We start from the raw sequence: 15,468 nt of genomic DNA on the forward strand, positions 1-15,468 counted from the left end.
GCTTAGAGTGTACGTAAAAGGTTACGATAAAATGTGAAGAGTGTTTTACTTTTAAAACATAGTTCTTGTAAGTAGTAAGATAATATGAGGGATTTTAAGCTACTGGTATCTGTGAGTCATTTAATAAGGAGATTTTTTTATTGGGAAAGACTAAAAATGTTTAATTTCAAGACTTCACAGATTTAGGGTCTATTAAAAAGATAGCAGTATATTAAAATTCTGTATTTTAGTTGATATATGGCAAGCAACATCTTTCGCATATGTCTTGTAGCAAGAAGTATGGGTTATGGCCATTTAAAAGAACAGCCTCTTCACAAGTCTTACCTGGGTATCAGTAGTGCTGACTAGTATTCCTACAGAAGATCAATTATTCATTCACTTTCTCAGTGACACATTGAATGTGTGTTGTTCTTGGTGTAAGAGAGATAGCAGTGTACCAAACAGACAAGAGCTCTTCCTTCAAAGAGTTTTTATTTTATCCAGCAGAGACATATGATGCAGAAGTAAACAAATTTACTCTAGTGGCAAAATCTATTACAGTTTAGCCAGGTTCTTCTTTTCTTTCTAACATTTAGCAATTATACATGGTATTTTTATTTACTATATGATTATTATTAATAAGAGAGTTCTTATATTGAATTATTTATCAAAAAACGTATTATGATGATATAATAGTGGTTATAATGAATCATTGGCCATGATTCAGAAATATTTGTTGTGTAATAAAAACCCCATTTGTTAGAATCAAATTTATATTTTATAAGAATCAGAATTTCTTTATATCAGTTAAAAATTTTTTTTTTACCCTGTTAGAATTGATAATGAACACGACATTCTTGCCTGTGATGCTGGTTTCGGCAGTACTGGTAGAAAGTCTGTGTAGTAAGAATATTTCATTGTTAAAAAGAAAAATAGAACAGTGGAAACATAAAAGATACATGATGTTTACTGTTTTGTAAGGATCGAATGGGGCTGTTTGTACCTTCTTTTGGTCAGATTTGCACATTTGAATGAAGCATAAGGCTTCATTAGGTCCGACTTGAATTACAGAGAAGTAATTCGTACTGGTTTCCAAGTTCTTCACATACTGCATTTGAGGAATAATTCAGTCGTTTGCCAAGAAAACCTTTTCATCATGTGCGTTCCTGAATGTTTCTCTCTGATGTAGGCCCTCCTGAGCGATAGAAGAATGAAAAGCACATTTTCTTCTTAGACACTGCTCACTTTTTGGAAATATCAATCTAAAAGCTTACTCGAAAAATGGTTTAGAATATGGGAATAGATTTCCATAGACATTGCTAGGTGGTAGTGTTATTCCTAGGCCCATCTATAAAAATATGTTAGGTTCGTAGAGACTCTGTGTGTTGTGTATGTATGGGTCTGTGTGTATACATACAGATGTATATACGTGTGTGCCTATATATTCATATATACACACATACACACACATTTTTAGGAGAAAGGCTACTTGTTTCTCAATAAAAGTAATACATGCTTATTTAGTAAAATAAATTTAATACAATTAAAATTATAAAGTGTAATATTAGTTACAATTCAGATATTGTCTTATAAATTCAGTTTTTCACCTGTGATACCATTTTCATTTCCTTACAAGTTGTAGTCTGGCACTCTTCGTTCTTACCTGTTGAACAGGGAGATACAGAACTTCATCTACTTTCAGGCTTTTGGTGTTATTGATAGATAATGCCTTGAAGTTGATATATTTGGTGGGGAAAAGAATGAGGACTCTTAGGAAAATTTATACTTGAAAGGAGAAATTACAGTCTGTGGGATTACTTCTTAGAGAAAAAGTATCTGTAGTTCATGTTTTCACTGTACATTGGCAAGATATATGGTACATAATTTTTTTTTAATTAAAAAAAATTTTTAAGTTTATTTGTTTTGAGAAAGAGCACGAGCAGGGGAGGGACAGAAAGAGAGGGAGAGAGAATCTCAAGCAGGCTTCTTTCTGACAGCGTGAGCCCGATGTGGGGCTTGAACCCACAAACTGAGATCATGACCTGAGCCAAAACCAAGAATCGGACGCTCAACCAACTGAGCCACCCAGGCGCCCTCATAATTTCTTTAAATAAAAACATTTTAGGGTGCCTCAGTTGCTCATTTGGTTAAGCATCCAACTCAGTTACTGCTCAGGTCATGATCTTATTGGTTTGTGAGTTTGAGTCCCGGTTTTACCGTCATTAAGTTCTTTTGCCTAATTTTCAGGTCTCTGAGGTTCTAGGGTAGGAACGATGGGATTTTAGGGGTTGAATTTAGATAATGCATTGGACATCAATTCATGAAGGAAAAAACCCCTGAAAGGTTGTTTTTTATACTTCTTAAGTTGTTGATGATTCAGATGTGCATTCCTTATATATTCTTTTGTTAATACCTTTAGGCTTTAACTATTTTATTTCATTTGTGAAAGAAATAATCCTGGATTAAAGATACTGATTGAAGCAGGGGCGAATTGTGGGGATAAGCTATTTTAACTTGTCTTGAAGGAAGAGTAATTATTAATTACAAGACTCTCTGGAAGCTTATGAATTATTGAACACATCATTTTTTGTTTTAAACGCTTATTATAAATATTATTTAACACAGCAAACTAAATGATATACCGTAATGAACTCCATATCTGTATCTAACCAAATATTCTTTGTTCTCTCCTGCTTTTTTTGTTTGTTTACATATTTTATTTTTTTAAAAAAGTTTTGTAAATTTTTTAATTTTTATTTTGAGAGAGAGAGCCAGAGCAGGAGCAGGGGAGGGGCAGAGAGAGACGGAGACACAGAATCCGAAGTAGGCTCCAGGCTCTGAGCTGTCAGCACAGAGCCCAAGGTGGGGCTCGAACTCACGAGCTGTGAGATCATGACCTGAGCCAAAGTCACTGACTGAGCCACCCAAATGCTTCTGGTTTAGATATTTTAAAATAAATCCCACATATCATGTCATCTTACCCTTCCATATTTAAATATGCATCTCTTAAAAATAGAGGAATTTTTCCTACATAATCGAATTCCAATGATCAGTCCCAGTAAAATGGCTCATGCATTTCTCAGGGCGTCATGTGTCTTGAGTCTCTCGTGATCCAGAGCAGGTCCTCTCGACTTTTTTGAAGAAAGTGGGGTGGTGATACTGTGAGGTGTACCACATTCTGGATTTGTCTGTTTCTTCTTGGCATTATTTGTTGCCATACCATATATATTTTGTGTAAACTGGCAGTTAGCTCTCACGGCTTGATTAAATCCAGTATTTTGACAAGTATAATTTATAGGTGGTGCTGTGAACTTTACTATTGAATGACTTTAGGATGTACTCAATAATATCTTTTCTTTTTTATGTCTGGTTATTCCACAAAGACATATAATTTTAGAAAAATTATAAAATTCCTGACTCCCAGGAATGTGAAAGACCTCTTTTCCTAAACCATCATACAAGAGGCTAGGAATTTAAAAAAATTTTTTTTTTCAACGTTTATTTTATTTTTGGGACAGAGAGAGACAGAGCATGAACGGGGGAGGGGCAGAGAGAGAGGGAGACACAGAATCGGGAACAGGCTCCAGGCTCTGAGCCATCAGCCCAGAGCCCGACGCGGGGCTCGAACCCACGGACCGCGAGATCGTGACCTGGCTGAAGTCGGACGCTCAACCGACTGCACCACCCAGGCGCCCCTAGGAATTTTATAAGGGAAATCATACTTTGAGTATTTGTTAACATTAAGTTAAGGACTTCTGTAGATCGCTAATACATATATTTTTACCTCTTTCTGTAAGTGTCCCTTAATGTCCCTGATGGTATTAAACTTCTAAATGTATGAGGGGGCACCTGGGTGGCTCAGTCAGTTAAGCGTCCGACTTCGGCTCAGGTCATGATCTTATGGTTTGTGAGATCGTGCCCCATGTCAGGCTCTGTGCTGACAGCTCTGAGCCTGGAACCTGCTTTGGATTCTGTGTGTGTGTCTTTCTCTGCCCCTACCCCACTTGTGCTGTCTTTTTGTCTCTCAAAAATAAAAATTAAAAAAAAATGTAAGAGAAGAATGAAATTCCCTTTTTAAATACTATTCCGTAAATCATAACGCCCCTGAAACTTTGGTTTGAAATGGCATCTGCTTTCAATCACGAGCTAGTATGTAACCGATCTTTGCTTCCTCCTTCTCACTCAAGAGTATTGATGAAATCTCCATCTCCAGCACTACACCCACCTCAGAAGTACAAAGATAGAGGAATTTTACATCCTAAACGAAGCACTGATGACCGATCGGATCAGTCTTCTGTGAAATCTACAGACAGCAGTAGTTACCCAAGTCCTTGTGCCAGCCCTTCTCCTCCACCCTCAGGAAAGGTAGGGTATCCACAAGTTGATCCCTAGCACATCTAATGTTGCAGATTTAAGCAAAATTATAGAACAGTTCTACTTTTCAGTTACTCATCATGGTCTTTGTTCTTGATATAAATTGAATCTGGTAAACTTGAAACACCTTGAGTAAATTTTTTAGTCTTTCTTGCTTGCCAAACATTTCTCATTGTTACCATCTTGGGATGTTTTAAAACTAACTGATCATTTACTGAGTTATATGCCATAACTCAGCCATCTGTTATTTCCTTTCTGTATCATTAGAACCTTTTTTGTTAAAAAGATGGTCTCAAATTAGTTTTTTTTTTTCAGTTATTTATTGATTTTTCCAATACAGTGGTTATATTAAAAAAATACAAGACAGGGTGGGGTTAGGAAGATAGATGTTGGTAGGGAATTGAGAACTATGCATCTTTTAAAAAATTTGTAATACAAATGATTTCAAATGTTTAGAATATGTTACTTTTATTTCTCCTGTTGTTGGTACTAAGTAAGTATTTCATTAGGGTTATTTAGCTATATGTTGTGTTCTGGTGAGGAAAATATCTGCTGAAACACTCTTGTTAAATAAGAGGAAAATAAAATGTTTTTTGTGGATTTGCATTCTTAGGTTTTGAGGTTTTTATTTTAAAATACCTTTATTTAGATACGCACAGTAAAATTCACCACTTTGTACAATTCAGTGAATTTTGACAAATGTATATAATTATGTAACTGTATCACAGCCAGGTACAGAACATTGCCATCACCCTTGGATCATGACAACCACTGAACTGAACTGCTCTCTGTCCCTAGAGTTTTGCCTTTTCTGGAATTTGCTGTAAATGGAATCCTATGCATGTAATTTTTTGTGACTGGCTTATTCATCCAAATTGTTCAGTGTATTATTAGTTTATTACTTCTTATTGCTGAATCGTATTCCACTCTTTGGCTCATACCCATAGAATGTTTATCCATTCACCCGTTGATGAACATTTGGATTGTTTCCACTTTTGGGCTGTTGTGAATAAAGCTGCTATAATATTTGAGGGCAAGTTGTTGTGTGTACGTATGGTTTCTATTCTTGGGTAAATACCCAGGAATAGGATTGTTGGGTTGTATGGTTAAGTGTACGTTTATCTTTACAAGAAGCTATCCCCACCATTTTCCAAAATGGCTGTACTTTTTTTATTCCCTTCCATCATCTATTGAGAGTCCCATTTACTCCATATTCTTGACAATAGTAATCTCTTTACTGTTGGCCATTCTAGTGGGTATATAGTGATCTCCCATTTTGTTTTTAATTTACACTTCCCTGATGACTAATGATGGTGAGCATCTTTTTATGTGCTTATTTACCATTCCTGAATTTTCTGGTGTGGAGTAGCTGTTCAGATTGTTCAACTTTTTTGGTTGTTTATGGGTTGTCTTCTTTATTTAGTAGTAAGATTTAAAAATATATTTCTAGATACAAGTCTTAATTATATATGTTTTGCAACTTTTTCTAATAGGCTGTGCCTGCATATTCATTTCCTTAACAGTGTCTTTTGAAGAGCAAGTGTTTAATTTTGATAAAGTCTACCATATCTATTTTTTTCTATTTTGGTGTCATCTGTTTTTCTATTATGGTTCATATTTTTTGTGTTCTAAGACGTCTTTGTTTAATTCAGGATTACAAAGTATTTCTCCTAGAAGTGTGACAGTGAGAGCTCTTATATTTAGGCATATGATCTGTTTTGAGTTAAGTTTTGTTTATAGTATGGGTGGATCAAGGATCATAATTTGGCATTTGCCTATACAATTGTTCTAGCACCATTTGTTGGAAAGATTCTCCTTTTCCCATTGAAATTATCTTGGCATCTTTGTCAAAAATCAATTGACTGTAAATATGTGGTCAATTTATTGGACTGTATCCTGTTTCATTGATCTGTATACTACTTCTCTGTTTTTGCCTTTGCTACGGTAGTTTGATTATAGTAGCTTTATACTAAGTTGAAACCAGTTAATTTTTTTCTCCAGCTCTTTTGTTCTTTTTAAAAATTGTTTTGGGGGGCCTGGGTGGCTGAGTGGGTTAAGTGTCCGACTTCGGTTCAGATCATGATCTCATGGTTTGTGAATTTGAGCCCCACATGAGGCTGTCTGCTGTCAGCACAGAGCCTGCTTCAGATCCTCTGTCCTCCCCTCCCTGCCCCTCTTCTGCTTGGTCTCCCTCTCTTTCAAAAATACAGAAACATTCAAAAAATAATAAAAAAATTGTTTTGGTATTCAGGGTGTTCTAATGGTCTTTCATATAAGCTTTAGAAAATGCTTGTTAATTTCTACAGAAACATATTTTGGTATTGAGTGGAATTGCATTGAATTTGTAGATCAGTTTGAAGAAAATTGATAACAGTTTTTAGTTTTATAATCTATTAAGTGTGGTATATATATGCATTTCTTTTGATATTTAATTTTTCACAAGTGTTTTGTAAATTTCAGAGTTCAGGTATTATACATTTTTTGTTAAGTTGATCACTAAATATTTTATATCTTTGATGCTGTTTGTAAAATTTTTAATTTCCAGTTGTTCATTGCTATGATTTAGAAATACATTTGACCTTTGTATATTTACCCAATATGCCGTGATCTTACTTCATTTATTAATTCTGTTCGCTTTATATGAGATTTCTCAGGACTTTCTACATGGATAACCATTTCATCTATTAATAAAGGTAGTTTCACTTTTTTCCTTTCCAGTATTGATTCTGTTTATTTTTTTTCTTGTCTGTTCTCTCTGGCTAGAACCTCCAGTAAAATGTTTAATAACAGTGTTGAGAACAGACCTTTGAGGGAAAACAACCCCCCCTCCCAACCCCCATCCCTCATTAAATCTGTCACCACTTATCATAATGTAACTGTGGGATGTTTCTTTTTGGATTTAGTTTGCTGAGAGGGTTTATTAGGAATAAATGTTGAATTATGTTCAGTGCTTTTTTTGTCTTTACATCTGTTGAAATGATAACACAATTTTTTTTCTTCTATTAATAAAGTGGGTTTTGTTGACTGCTTTTCTAATGTTTATACCTCGCAGGATCATGACATATTATGGTGTTAAATATTAATGGATTTGATTTTGCTTAATCAGAACTTCTGTTAAATTTGGGAACTTTGTTCATGAGGGATATTCTGTAGTTCTCTTGTGTTATTTTTGTATTGTTTTGGTATCAGGGTAATGCTGGCCTCATAAGATTATTTGGGAAGTTTTCTTTCTACTTCATTTTTGCAAGAGATGCATAGGATTGATATGATTTTTTCCTTAAATGTTTGGTAGAATTCACTACTGTAGCCATTTTTTAACTTTCCCTAGTATATCTTGAATTAGTTTTATGCCACCTCAGGTATAGTTTGAGAACCTTGCAACAGTGTATTTTTATTTTACCCTTTAGTTCTTTGTGTTACTTGTCTCATACATTTTATTTGTATATTTGTTATACTTGCTGCAGTGTATTGGTTTTTTTTTCCTTCATAGTAAATTATCTTGTACCAAAAGTCAGAAAAATGTGTTTTATATTTACTAAATATTTACCATTTCTTGTGTTCTTTATTCTTTTGTGTTGATGAGGATTTCTATCTTGGATCATACGCTTCTGTCTGGAAACCTTCTTTGAACATTTTCTCTGGTACAGATATTCTGGAAATGAATTCTTTAAGCTTTTGTCTGAAAAACCATTTTTCACTGTTATTTTTGGAAGCTATTCAAAATTTTTTTGTGATGTTTATTCATTTTTTGAGAGAGAGAGACAGACAGACTGTGAGTGGGGGAGGGGCAGAGAGCGAGGGAGACACAGAATCCGAAGCAGGCTCCAGGCTCTGAGCTGTCAGCACAGAGCCTGACATGGGGCTTGAGCTCACGAACTATGAGATCATGACCTGAGCCAGAGTTGAAAGCTTAACCGACTGAGTCACCCAGGCGCCCCAAAAGCTGTTTTTACTGTGTATATAATTCTAGGTTGACAGTGGTTTTCTTTTGTTACTGCAAAGATGTCACTCCATTATCTTCTCGCTTACAGTTTCTGAGGGAGGTTTACTATCATTTTTGTTTCTCTGTATATAATGTTTCTCTGTATATAATGTATCTTTTTCCTCTACCTACTTTTAAGATTTTCTCTTTATCACTGGTTTTCAGCAATTTGATTTTAATATGTTTCTATTTGTAGTTTTTTTAAATGTTTTTTCTTATGATGAGAACTTTTTTTAATTTTAATCTTTTTAAGTTTATTTACTTATTTTGAGAGAGAGAGAGAGAGAGAGAGAAGGGAAGAGGCAGAGAGAGAGCGGAGAGTGAGAGAGAGAATCCCAAGCAGGCTGTGCACTGTCAGCACAGAGCCCGACATGGGACTTGAAGTAACAAACTGCAATATCATGACCTGAGCTGAAACCAGGAGTCGGAAGCTTAACTGGCTGAAGCACCCAGGTGCCCCGTTTGTAGTTCTTATTTAATCTATGTATTCATAGTTTCCATCAAATATGGAAAAATTAAGATAATTATTTCTTCACGTATTTTTTATGTCTCACCGCTTCCCCCTCCTTTCTGGGACTAGGGATATACAAGTGCAAGACCACTTGATACTATACCATAGGTCACTGAGGCTGTCTTCATTTTTTTCAATTCTTTTTTGGTTTCTTTGTTTCATTTGAGATGGTTTCTCTGGCTATGTTTTCAAGTTCACTGATGTTCTTATTTGTAGTGTCTCATCTGCTGTGCATTCTTTCTAATGTATTTTTCACTTTAAATATTATATCTCCATCTCTAGAATGCCCTTTGGGCCTTTAAAAAACACTTTCCATTTCTCCTTTAAGGCACATGCATGTTTACTTTACCTTCTTGAACACAGTGAATATATTTATAATAGCTGCTCTGACATTTTTTTGTCTCCTAATTCCATCATCTGTCAGATGTGAATCTTTTCCTGTTGGTTCATTTTTTCCCTGGTTATGGATCTGTTCTCCTCCGTTTCTTTGCATTCCTTATAATTTCATTTGGCTGCTAGATTTTTGTTGTATTCCTTTAAGTAGTGTCAGACATCTCTCTGGTATACCGCTAAGTAAGTGGCAATCAGTTAAATGTTTTTAAGATTTTTCTTTTAAGTGTTATAGCAGGTCCTGAGCAGATTTTATTCTGGTACTAATTTAGTTTCAGTACTAAGGCATGAGCCTTCTATGGGCTGATGCCCTATGTATTAACAGTTGTTTCCATTCTGGCTGGGGAGAACAGCAAATACTCTGAACCCCGTGTGAGCTCCAGGAATTACTTAGTTTACTGCTTTTGTCTGGATCTTTCCCTGGCGTTAAATCATGTTTTCTCACTCACGTGCAGGTCAGTACTTGTCAGAAACTTGTGGGTACCCTTCTTCAGTTCCTTGGGAACTCTCCTTCTGTGCAAATCTCTTATATCCAGCACACTGCTGTGCAAATTCTAACCCTGGCCTCTCAATTCCAGGCTCTCTCTCTGCAGTTCACTGAGACTGCTGGATTCTGTTTCCCTTCCCTGCACTGTTGCCTAGAAGCTGTATCCAGGCGGGAAGCTGGAGCAAATTTTTGCTTTGTTTTCAGCCTTTGAAAGTGTATTAAAATAGTTTCTGAAAATACATTTGGAATATAAATCAAAGTTTATAATCCCAAATCCTTCTTGATAAGAGATTTTGAATGCTCTGAAAATGAGTGCTTGGTTTTGGCTCTGTAACCTCATTCTGAGGGAGCCTTGTGTAGCTTTTCAGGCACAATGGAGCTATTTGCACTTGTTGGATATTTGGTAAAATACTTTGGTTCATATGTTTATGAAGATGTTATTTAATGGAGCCTATTGATTTTGAAAGGTCAAATTACCTTTCAAGAACTTATGCATTCTTTTATAGGGCTCAAAATCTCCTTCACCAAGACCAAACATGCCTATTCGATACTTCATAATGAAGAGTAGCAATTTGAGAAACCTTGAAATTTCTCAGCAGAAGGGTATCTGGTCTACAACCCCTAGTAATGAGCGGAAGCTAAATCGAGCCTTTTGGGAAAGCAGCATGGTTTACTTGGTATTTTCTGTTCAAGGATCTGGACATTTCCAGGTGAGCCATCCTGAACCAGTAAAATGGGGTTGTTTTGGCTGCAGGTTAGACCACAGAGATTAAAACAAAAACCAAAAACACCCTGGCTTTTTATTGCATCAGAATGCAAGACTGCATTTTGCTTGACAGAATGAGGAATGTATTGTACCTCTTCAGGGGAATGCTAATAGGGATCCCTTTGTTTTCCTTGTCTTACCAGAATCTCTTTAGATAAACCATTTCTCCTTCTGAAGGTAACTTTAGATTTACTGTTTCTCAGGTGGATTAAGAGTAATGAGAAGCTTGACTTTTTTGGTAAAATGTTTATTTAAATAGGCAAGCAAGTTAGAATTGACAATCCAGAAACTTGAGTATGTTTCTTAACTCATCTTGACTTGAAGTATAATATTTGGAAGTAAAACTTATAGGTTAGAGTATATCCATTTATCATGGAATAAATGTGGGTTTAGGGCTGTTAATACATTATTTAGAAAATATCTGTTCGTACTAAAATTATGTTAGAAGGCTAGAAATGTGCTAATACATCTTTTTTATAAAAAACAACAACTTCTTTTTGTTTTTGTTAGATATCTGTTGTTTTTATATTACACTTTACCTTAAAATTAAAGAAAAAAAAATGGAGAGCTTTCTCTGGTAAATTTTATTCAGACATTTAATATCCTCCTTACCTTTCCCCTTGCCCTCATTTGACCCACAGGGATTTTCTAGGATGTCTTCGGAGATAGGAAGGGAGAAGAGCCAGGACTGGGGCTCCGCTGGACTGGGAGGAGTGTTTAAGGTGGAGTGGGTCCGGAAGGAGAGTCTTCCCTTCCAGTTTGCACACCATCTACTTAACCCCTGGAACGACAACAAGAAGGTCCAGATCAGCAGAGACGGGCAGGTATACGGTGGCCTTTCATATTTGCCTTCCTCTGGTCTCTTGGTTTTGTTTTGCTGCTACGCAGTGGTCCGTTTGAGAGGGAGACGTAGGAGTACAAATTGTATATTCTGTGTGCACACGGGAGACGGTGGCTCAGGTTTGGAAAAGAGTTAGTATAAAAACCTGCTCGTACGGGTGTTTGACAGAGCTTATTGCTTTTTTAACATTTGGTAAATTTGACTTCTCTCCATCATTACGGACAAAGTCTTTCATAAGTTACTTCATGGAGGCTCCCGTTGTCTTAGTAACTGAAGCTCTGATCAAAATGGAGTGTAATTCTGAAGTAATCTCACTGAGGGTAACAACAGCATCTGACATCTGTGTGCCTTAACTAATGATGCAATATAAAAACAGCCTTTTTATATTTTTATGACTTGTTTTGTTTCTGTTATGTTTGCTTTGCCTTCATCATTGCTGCTGACATGTATTTTAAGCTGGTTAAGGGGATGGGAATTAACATATATATGGACTGCTGTGCTAGCTGCTTTCCATGAGGTCATTTAATTTAATGCATATTGCTTTATTAGCTCAATTTTAGGTAGGAGAAATAGGAGAAATTATTCTAAGGTCACACGGCTAATAATCTATTTAAACCAGTGTGGCTCGCTTTAAATCGCCATATGAAAAGTATTTGGGTTCTTTTTAAATGCACATCGTATCACAAGAGGACTATAAATGACATTCTTTTCAGTTGTATCAGAATATTTTAATTTTTATTCTATACTAAGGATTTTGAAATAAGCCTAATTCCTAAGATAAAAATGTTATATACTCATCATAATTTCTTAACAACCCCCCCAAACATCGAATACGCTAGGTTTCACAGTAAACCTTTGAAAGTTGAAGTGGAGTGGTTTTGGTAAATCTCCATTTAAAAAAAAATTCATGATTGCCACATAGTAAAAAGCTCCAGAAGAACTCCCTGGAAATCTCTTTACCGTTTTGTCACAAATAGTTGCTGTATTTGAGGGTTAACTACAATCTTGAAGTCTGGAAGTGAACTTCACAAACCTGAACATAGGTTGCATGGTTTTATCATGTTCTGGTAGAAAAATGAAATTCAAAGTACTTCTCTTACATTTCTATCAGCATAGGTTTTGGTGATTAAAAAAAAATTCAATCCATATCCCTCGGTGTTTGTTGTGTGACTTGTGATTTATCCAGGAGCTCGAGCCTCAGGTTGGTGAACAGTTGCTCCAGTTATGGGAACGCCTTCCGTCAGGAGAAAAAACCACGACTGATTGACCTGAACTCAGGTTACACTATACTTGACTTTGAGTACTGGCAGTATTTATGATTGTTAAGGATATCTTTCAAATTACTTACCCCCCCCCCTTTTTTTTTTTAACTCTTTCAGATCTTTTAACTACAGAAGAACATTGCACCTACTTATAACCACTGAATGCACTGACTTCTAAAAACTGAGGTGGAGATAGATGTGTGTGATGAATGAATGGGCTTTTCCGGCTTAATGTTACTTTAGAACCACCATCTTCATATAAAAGAGAAAAGGGTAATTTAAATTTTTATAGTGATCATAAAGAATGATTATGTAATGTTTGTTAATTATATGTTTATACTTGAATAAAATAGTAGCAGGTAACACTATTTGGCACAACAGCAGTTACTTGAAAAACATACTTAATTTAAAGTTAAACATTTCGTTTGTTGAAAACACTGACTCATAACTCTTATTGATGATTTTTTTAATGAAAAGTAAGTTGTTTCCTTTTAAGAAGGGCCTGTATCAGTACCTCTGAGCACCATTTTAGAAGAGCTAAATAACTCTTAAGGTTTGTCATTAAAAACAATCCAATTCTAAAAATGTCCCTTTTACAAATAGTGTGTGTTAAGGACTATTCATTCTGCCATTTTAAACCTGAGCTACATTACGAAAAAAAGGAGAGATGTTCTTTTTTCTTTGATTATAAAGTGCAGTAAAATCTGAAGAAAATCAGGGTTCTTTCCTGTCTTTGACTGGATCAGATTTAGTGCTTAGTTTTATTCCTGGTCCTGCATCTTACCCCCTCCTCTCATCTTACAACCTTCACACCTCTCTTACCTGAGCACGGTAATTACGACCTCTCTGCTTTGGCTAGAGAAACTCAGCTTGGACAAGTTAAAAATGTAAACAAATGGTGCATGTTACAACAAGTGCCCAGCAGTTAGCAGGAGCCTGGTTGGTGTATGTCTTTCAAACAAAAGCCACACCACAATTCAGCATGCCTCCTGCTTGCTTTCCAGTACTTTTCAGGCTCCTTGCGTTTTTGGATTTCTTACTGTTTTGCATTTATGGTTTAATAAACGGGGGGGGGGGGTGTAATTTTTGGTAAACCAGTGATAGTGCCAGCTCTCCTGTTTCCTTGTCTTCTCAGGATTATTTGATCTCTTTACCACCACTCTGTAAAGTTTCCCCAGTGGCTTTTTGAAGGAATATAGAGGTACAGGGAAATACAGAATGAAAGAAATGTCTTGGTTATTGAGCTCTAAATAGAACAGCTTTGATAGCACTTCTCATGATATATTTGGGTTATTGAAGAAAAACCAACATGAATCTAAAGGCAAGAAGAAAACTCTTAAGGCTTTTTTGCTTCTGCATTTGAAAAAAAAGAAGTGAAAAGTCCTGGGTCAACATAAGATCTTGGGAACCCGTCTTTCTCTTGGAAAGTATGGTGTGTTGGTGCAGTAGTTTAGAATGGCAGCTGTGAATTTTGCCTGTGTTTGTCGTTACTGGCTTTTTGTTGGTTTGTTTTATACTTTGAGATACACTTGTAAATTGAGCCTATGTGAATTATGTTCTGCTGTATGTGTATTACAGGTTTTTTTTCCCTATTAGAGCAACTTGTGTTTTTTTTCTCCTGATACTGTATATACATTTTGTTTGGGTATATATTTAACAGTTTATGGTATTCTAAATTTGGAAGTGAGAACTTTTAAAAAATAAAACTTGTTTTAATGTCCTTCTGTTTTCTAATATCTAGCCCTGTATGTAAATGATGAGTTTGTTGATATTTAAAATGAACACAATTTGAATGTAATTAAAATGCTGTTTTTGGAAGAGATGAACTTTAAATATACTTATTAAATGAAATTCTGTTAAATTATTTAGGTCTTATTATTTCTGATGCTCTATATTAGGGCTTATCAATAATATCCCTTGAGATATTAATGAGTTTCAAACACCTTGAAGAATACTAAATTGATGTATAGAAGGTGATGATTTCACATCAGTATCTCTTTCTTGAAAAAATTTGCCTCATTACCACAAGGGGATGGAAAAAAAAGCTCAAGATGTGTTCAACATAAAATCTTTTGAATATGGTAAACTACGCAGCCATTCACCTTGCATTCAGTCAGGACACTGCATTTTGGTGATGTGCCACTATATCCACTGAACACCCCAGCCTCACTCTACCAATTACAGCAGAGATTGGCGGGGCGGGGGGCATAATCTCAAATGTGTACTTCAAGAAAAGACCGAATTTGAGAATTTAAGAATTTGTCCTCAGAGACTCATTCTTCACCATATAAAATCTTACTTCCTGCATCAGGGAAAGTCTTGAGGACTAAGTCAGGTGAGCTTCACCCCTGGATCCGCTCGGACCACACATGTAACCGACAAGTGACAACACCTGCCAGTCTGTGTGAGCTTCCCGTGACACAGGTGCTTGCTGTGCTCCAGCACTCTCCACAGCTCCTCCCCACACACTGGACCACACAGTGCACTCAGTGTGCCCAGGGCCACCAGGTGTGCTTTGGTCTTTCCAGCCAAGGGTGAAATTTCCGCTTGACTGTCTCCTAAAACCACAATCGCTGCATTTTCAAAATGGAACTAGTGTTCCTTCCTACAGCCTGTTCCACTGAAAGCTGTTCTCTCTTCAGCTGATGCTGGTTCCAGCCTTTCGGTTGCTCAGACCAGAAAATGTACAGTCATCCTTGACGCATTTCTTTCTCTCGGTCTCATCCATCAGAAAATTGTCTCGGGTCTACCTTCAAAGTAGATCTAAACTCGGACTGTTTCTCCTCACGTCGGTCACACCCACTCTGGACTGAGCCATGGTCCTTGTTGCCTGGGTTATTGAAATTGCTTCTTGAAATTTGTCTTCCCTCTTTGAC

General features: G+C 36.2%; 1 protein-coding gene across 3 annotated transcripts in view; it reads left to right on the forward strand.

Annotated features, from left to right (window-relative positions):
* YTHDC2 (YTH N6-methyladenosine RNA binding protein C2) overlaps window positions 1-14,456 on the forward strand; it is a 70,828-nt gene extending 56,372 nt beyond the window's left edge. For 2 of the 3 annotated variants that reach the window (XM_040444255.1, XM_040444257.1), the window contains 5 exons: window positions 4,167-4,344; window positions 10,230-10,433; window positions 11,131-11,313; window positions 12,517-12,608; window positions 12,710-14,456. In XM_040444255.1, coding sequence (XP_040300189.1) covers window positions 4,167-4,344; window positions 10,230-10,433; window positions 11,131-11,313; window positions 12,517-12,597 — 646 coding nt within the window. In that variant the 3' untranslated portion in view covers window positions 12,598-12,608; window positions 12,710-14,456. Of the gene's footprint in view, window positions 1-4,166; window positions 4,345-5,081; window positions 5,385-10,229; window positions 10,434-11,130; window positions 11,314-12,516; window positions 12,609-12,709 lie in introns of those variants that run through there. The other variant, XM_040444256.1, reaches the window with a different exon arrangement.
* Window positions 14,457-15,468: the final 1,012 nt, after the last annotated feature.

Source organism: Herpailurus yagouaroundi, unplaced genomic scaffold (assembly GCF_014898765.1).
Source record: "Herpailurus yagouaroundi ecotype Mexico unplaced genomic scaffold, PumYag 192, whole genome shotgun sequence".
In the NCBI taxonomy this organism is placed as follows: Eukaryota; Metazoa; Chordata; class Mammalia; order Carnivora; family Felidae; genus Herpailurus; species Herpailurus yagouaroundi.